The sequence below is a fragment of the Urocitellus parryii genome, chromosome 8, assembly GCF_045843805.1.
Source record: "Urocitellus parryii isolate mUroPar1 chromosome 8, mUroPar1.hap1, whole genome shotgun sequence".
NCBI classification, from domain to species: Eukaryota; Metazoa; Chordata; class Mammalia; order Rodentia; family Sciuridae; genus Urocitellus; species Urocitellus parryii.
In genome coordinates, this window is record NC_135538.1 from 127713562 (window position 1) to 127719865 (window position 6304).

At 38.7% G+C, this 6304-nt stretch overlaps 1 protein-coding gene across 1 annotated transcript; it reads left to right on the forward strand.

Moving 5' to 3' along the window:
- Positions 1-3195: 3195 nt before the first annotated feature.
- On the forward strand, positions 3196-5920 carry Zscan23 (zinc finger and SCAN domain containing 23). Its single transcript, XM_026414556.2, has 4 exons — positions 3196-3603; positions 3855-4002; positions 4362-4622; positions 5776-5920. Exons 1-4 carry the CDS (start codon positions 3196-3198, stop codon positions 5826-5828), a joined length of 870 nt encoding a protein of 289 aa, XP_026270341.1. The 3' UTR covers positions 5829-5920.
- The last annotated feature ends 384 nt before the right edge of the window (positions 5921-6304 follow it).

Sequence of the window (6304 nt, forward strand, 5' to 3'; positions counted from 1 at the left end):
GCAGCCAGAACAGCTGTTTCACAAAGAGCCAGCCACCTTGACGCACTTCCGGTCTTTGTAGTTTTTCTTTTTCTGGGCTGCTGTTGTCAAGGTTTCTGAGGTGGTGCGATCTGGGCTGGGTGGCATCTTCTCTCACGGATGCCTCGGTGAGCTTCGGATTGGGACTACCGTTGAGAGCCTCGGAAGGGCGGGTTTGGCGCTGCGACTCCGGACCGGGTGTGGGGAGAAGGTGGAGGGGGCTTCTTGCTAGAGATTAGCCAAGCAAGTGAGGGGCAGAAGAGGTTGCTCCAGAGCTGCTTGATTGAAGTCAACGTCTTTGCCCTCCACGTCCTTAGGCTATGCCGGAGCCCTTCAACCTCTGTCCTAGTATTGGTGCTTAGTATTGGTCCCCAGCTGCAGCTTAGGATCCAGATACATTCGGATATAGAGGAATGTATTTTCCGATGTCTGTCATTCTCTACTATCGACTTATTTTTAACAACGAACTAGGATAGTTTTTAAAAATAGGTCAGAGCCTCCGATTCACATAGTGTATTAGTCTGATTCACATAGTATAAAGGCTTTTAATGTCTGCTTTTTTTTAATGAGTATTTAAATAGCATTTACTATGCGCTGGTCAAGCACTGTTCTAAGCACTTTCCAAATATTCTCATAATTTTATATAATAAGCACTAATATTATGTAGATTCCCCCCACCCTGCTTTTTAAAAAAATTCATGAATAAAATGAGGTTAAATAATTTGCTCAAGGTCATACAGCTGGTAAGGGGTGTGTGTATTCAGGATTCATATCTAGGCAGTTTGGCTCAGAATCTGCTTAAAATGTTTGCTATGCTGACTCTATTTGCTATTTCTGTGTTACCTTTACTGCCACAACTCATGAGGTTGCTTCTCTCATTTAACCTGGTCCTCTCTCTTTTGGACCTTGGTAGTCCTGCACTTCTAGTAAAGATTTAAGGTTAGAGAATATATCTGAAGATATATTGAATATATCTGAAGAATATATCTGAAGAATGTCAAAGTGTCTGGAAACCTGATGAAACAGCCATTTTATTTGTGTGTACACATGCGTTTCCCACTTGCCCAGCAATCTTCTTTGGCCACAGAAAAAGTTTAGTCTTGGCCCTAAGGGTAACCACTATTGATTAAGCACCATTGTACCAAAATTGTTGGTCATCTTATTAAAGGGTTAATTTGCATATTTATTGTTTGTCATGCTCTGTGTGTGCAAAACCCTTTTATATACAATATTTCATTTCACACATGAGATTGGGGCTCAAAAAATTTAACTTGCCCAAGGCTAGTCAGAATTCAAAACCAGATCTGCTTGTGTCCACCATCTCACATTACCTTCTGCTTATTTCCAGATAAATAGGAAAACTGTGGGCTTATATCAACTGTGTGTGAGATATTACAAATGTACAGGAAATATCTAAAAGTTACATTCCAATTTTTAAATTACATATTTCTGGGGAGTAGAACTTGAAGGAATTTTATATTCCTCTCTATTAAAAAATAATTGTGAAGGAATAGGGTAGGCTGAAATGGATGAACACTTCAGAGAGGATGTTTCCTTCCTCCCTGCTTTATCTCCTGCCATTTTCCTTTTGCTTTCTCTGTTCCAATCACTGTTCAACTAGCTGTTCCTTGAAAAATCCAAGCATGTTCCCACATCCAAGAATTTGTACTCAAGTGTTCTTTTGCATGGTACAATCTTTCTCCAGATATACATGACTTGTTCCTCACTTCTGCTCAGTTATTATCCACAGAGCCTTCCTAGATCACCACATATAAAATAGCAATCTTTCTTCACCCCTACTCCCAACATCATTTACCTTCATTTTCTCAAAATGTTTTTCACTGCTTTATATATTTTTCATTATTGTCTGTCTCTCATGGTCCTTTTTTCTGCTCTTGTCTCCTCCTTTCCCCCACATATAGATAATATCAACAGTTGATAGAGACAGTGACTGAAACTAAGAATTCTGAAGTCTCTTTAATTGGGTTTGAATTGTGGCTTTCACCACTTACTATCTATGAAACTGTGGACAAGTAACTTAAACTCTTTTGTGTCTCAATTTTCTCGTCTGCATTATAGAAGTAATAATGGTACCTTACTCATTTGTTTTGAGGATTAAGTGGACTAATATAAAGCATCTAGGAGAATGACTGGTACATTAAAAGCACTAAAAATGTCAGATATTATTGTTATTAGAATGCAAATTCCATGAGACTATGGACTTTGTTTTGCTTATTACTGTATTCTCATGCCTATAACACTACTTGAAATATAGTATTGGCTCTGAATAAATATTTGCTAAGTGAATAAGTATGTATGAAAAGTTTAGGCAGAAAGACCTTTTTCCCTCCATATCTCACCTGACTAGAGAGACTCTGCCTCTCCTCTCCAAATGTATTTATTTTGCTTCTCATTCTTTTTACCTTCTTTTTAAAAATAATTATTCTTATTTATTTTTTATGCAGTGCTAAGTATTGAACCGAGTGTTTCACACATGCTGTGCAAGCACTTTGCCACGAGCTACAGCCCCAGCCCTCATTTTATCTTTTTTATTTTAACCTCCATCCTCCATTTTGTCCCTTTTCTTTTTGATTCTTAGTGTCATCTGGGACCACTTGGGCCCAAAGTATTTGTTTACCTTCATTTGACTAAAAATTCACAACGAATCTAGTATATTGCCATTCAAATAAAACCCCACTATACTAAAGCTGATTTGAACTGTTTCATTAAGGATGATCAAAATGGTGCCTTCCCGGACTGGGAATGTGGCTCAAGCCGGAGCACGCTCGCCTGGCATGTGTGCTGCCTGGGTTCGATCCTCAGCACCACATACAAACAAAGATGTTGTGTCCACCAATAACTAAAAAATAAACATTAAAAATTCTCTCTCTCTCTTTAAAAAAAATGGTGCCTTCCTTAATAAACTGGGGAAGCTTTCCCCTTTTACCTGCTTATTGTTTGCATGGTTCTTACCTTTATGCATTCAGTGTTCTTTCTTCATGAACCAAAGTGACTTTTTGAATATAAATACTCCCAGTGCCTGCCTGTCACTAGGTTTTCTGCATTTTTATATTTTTTTCTCTGAATTATATTTTAGATCTATTTCAGTATTTCCAGAAGAAAAGATTAAAGGGGAATTATCAAGAACAGCTTCTTTTTTGAATAGTAAAAAATAAAATGGCCACAACCTTGGCTCTTCAGACTGAGTTGATCCAGGGAGGACTTCTGGCAGTGAAGGTAAAGGAAGAAGAGAAGGACCGTGCCTGTGGGCGAAAATCTGGCCTGTCAAGAAGTAACCTTCATACCAGAGAGTTCTTCCGCAGACGCTTCAGGCAGTTCTGTTATCAGGAGACCACTGGTCCCCGGGAAGCTCTTCAAAGACTCCAGGAGCTCTGCCATCAGTGGCTGCGGCCTGAGATGCACAGCAAGGAGCAGATCCTGGAGCTGCTGGTGCTGGAGCAGTTTCTGACAATCCTGCCTGATGACCTGCAGGCCTGGGTGAGAGAGCACCACCCTATGAATGGAGATGAGGCAGTGGCTGTGCTGGAGGATTTGGAGAGAGAGCTGGATGAACCAGGAGAGCAGGTGGGAAGAGAGGGAGAACAGAGGTTTGTATCTATAGGAACAAATAAGGGGTTTAGTGCAACAAGAAGAAGTAAGGAGGAGAAAGATTTCTTTATGCCTGACTCGGTCTGTTGTAGGCTCTTAATCTCTCTTCTCTCTCTCTCTTTTTTTTTCTTTGCCAATTTCTTGGTTCTTTTTCTACTGAGCAGCTCTGATAAGAAGGCAGTGTCTTCTCTGATACCTTATTCTCAACTGTTCTTAATTTCCACCAGGTCCCAAGTCATGCTCATAAACAGGAAATATTTGTAAAAGAGAAGGCAACTCAAGGAGCAGCCCAGGAGTCATCAAGTGGCCAATTCCAAATCTTGGAAAAGCAGCTGCAGTGTAACTTACCAGAGGTGTGCCGGGTTCAAGACACTGGTGAGGATTAGCATTACCTTAGGGACCCTGCCTTATTTCCTGGCTGTCCATCAAGCCAACATATTTACACAGTGTCTTCTATATGCCAAGCATGACGCCAGGTACTAGGGAAACAGTGTGATGAACAAGGCAAACATGGTCCCCACTTTCAAAAAGCTTACTATCTGGTTTTAGAAGCAATTAAATAATTAAGCAGTTATAACACATGAATCTTCTCTCAGAGGTTCAGGAATAAGTGTTTTAGAGTGGGAAAGTAAACAGAAAAAGTGATTACTTGTTCCCTTCCACTTACTCTTCTGGTTACTTTTTTCTTTTGTCCTTAGAAAAATAACATTCATGTAATCCATTTATTATTTCAGATGGTAAGGCTGGTAACTGGAATGTGGAGTTAGCTTCCGCAAAAGAAATTTCTAAAGAAATGAAATCTCTCATAGAAGTACCTGGAAAACTGAACAGTGATGTTACTAAAGTGTCAGAATGTAGAGACACCTGTGACCACGAGGGCAAATTGGAAAAGCAACGGGTAAACTCTTCAATAGAGAGACCCTATATCTGTGGTGAATGTGGAAAAAGCTTTACCCAGAATTCTATCCTTATCGAGCACCAGAGGACACACACAGGTGAGAAACCCTATGAATGTGATGAGTGCGGGAGGGCCTTTAGCCAGCGATCAGGCCTGTTCCAGCACCAGAGACTTCACACTGGGGAGAAGCGCTACCAGTGCAGTGTCTGTGGTAAAGCCTTCAGCCAGAATGCTGGGCTTTTCCATCACCTCAGAATCCACACTGGAGAAAAGCCTTATCAGTGCAATCAGTGCAGCAAGAATTTTAGTCGACGTTCTGTCCTCACTAAGCATCAGAGAATTCACACTGGAGAGAGACCTTATGAATGTGAAGAGTGTGGCAAGAACTTTATTTACCATTGCAACCTCATACAGCATCGGAAAGTCCACCCTATCACTGAACTGAGGTAGCTTCTTGGAATAGGGAAGGCAAAATTTCCTGAAGTCATACCACTAAGTAAGGTAGCAAGGGTACTGTTTCTTATTTTGTCCCTGAGAGAACAATAACAGTTTAATCATTTAACATAGAAAGTTATAAGGGAAAGCCAGTGAACATGCCCTTATTTTTCTACTGAAAGAAGCATACTAATATCTTAAACACATCTGTCAAGTTCTCTATTGACAGTGACATATACAGCTTTGCAATGCTGAATATTGCTGTTTGTGTTGGCTTCATAATAATATATACTTTAGCTCTAGTGTCATATACTTGTGCAAGAAGTTTTCTGGGTATACTTTAGGAAAACTACTTCATCCAAAAATCATATAAAGTCTGAGTATAAAATAATTTGAATCAATTCACTGAATATTTACAAATTAATTTAAAAATAATAGTATTAAAATCTGTAATCTGCCTTTTAACTTTATAGCATGGGGCACACAGATATAAGTGCACAAACATTTCTCCCTATAGATTTTCAATAACTGGTTTCATTCAGGAACCAAAGAACCAAAGTAAAAGAGGTACACATAGAAAATATTGGTGTCATTTTGCATTTTTTCCTAATGAACTTCACTGCTAAAGTCGTTGCCTTTCAATTGATTTTCAATGCCTATTCAGCTTTTCATCTGTTCTTCTAAGCATATAATTTAACTTTGACTATGATTCTTTCCTTTTTCACTTCCTTGTATTAAAATTGTTCAAAAATTTGACTAATTGCTTATATCATGTGGTTTAGTTTACCACATTGAGTGCTTCTTATGCCTTTCAGTTTACAGTGAATCGGTGAGGTGCATCCTATCATCATTTCAATTTTGTAGCTGAGAAAACTGAAGAGAAGTTTTTGTCACAAGCATGGAGCTTGAGTTGACTCCAATGCCAACATTATTATCTCTAATTCTGTAACCCAGGTTCTGGAAGAGGCAAGTACATTATAATCCAAAATTCATTGGTGTGGCAATTCTGTTTTTAAGTTAAAAAAATTTTTTAAGTTGTAGATGGACACAATATCTTTATTTGCTTTATTTTTTTTAATGGGTGCTAAGGATTGAACCCAGTGCCTCACACATGTGAGGCAAGTGCTCAACTACAACCCCAGCCCTAACTTTTGTTTTTAACTCAAGCAGTGTTATATTTGACAAAGTTATATTTGATTTTATCCACAAAGCATTTATTAAACACATCTTACCTGTTAGATACGTTAAAAATGCTTGCTTCTCATTACTGTTAACACAGTTTATAATCTGGCAGTTATTCATCTATACATACATTTGTAGGTGAAAACTCAATTTTGAAGTTAT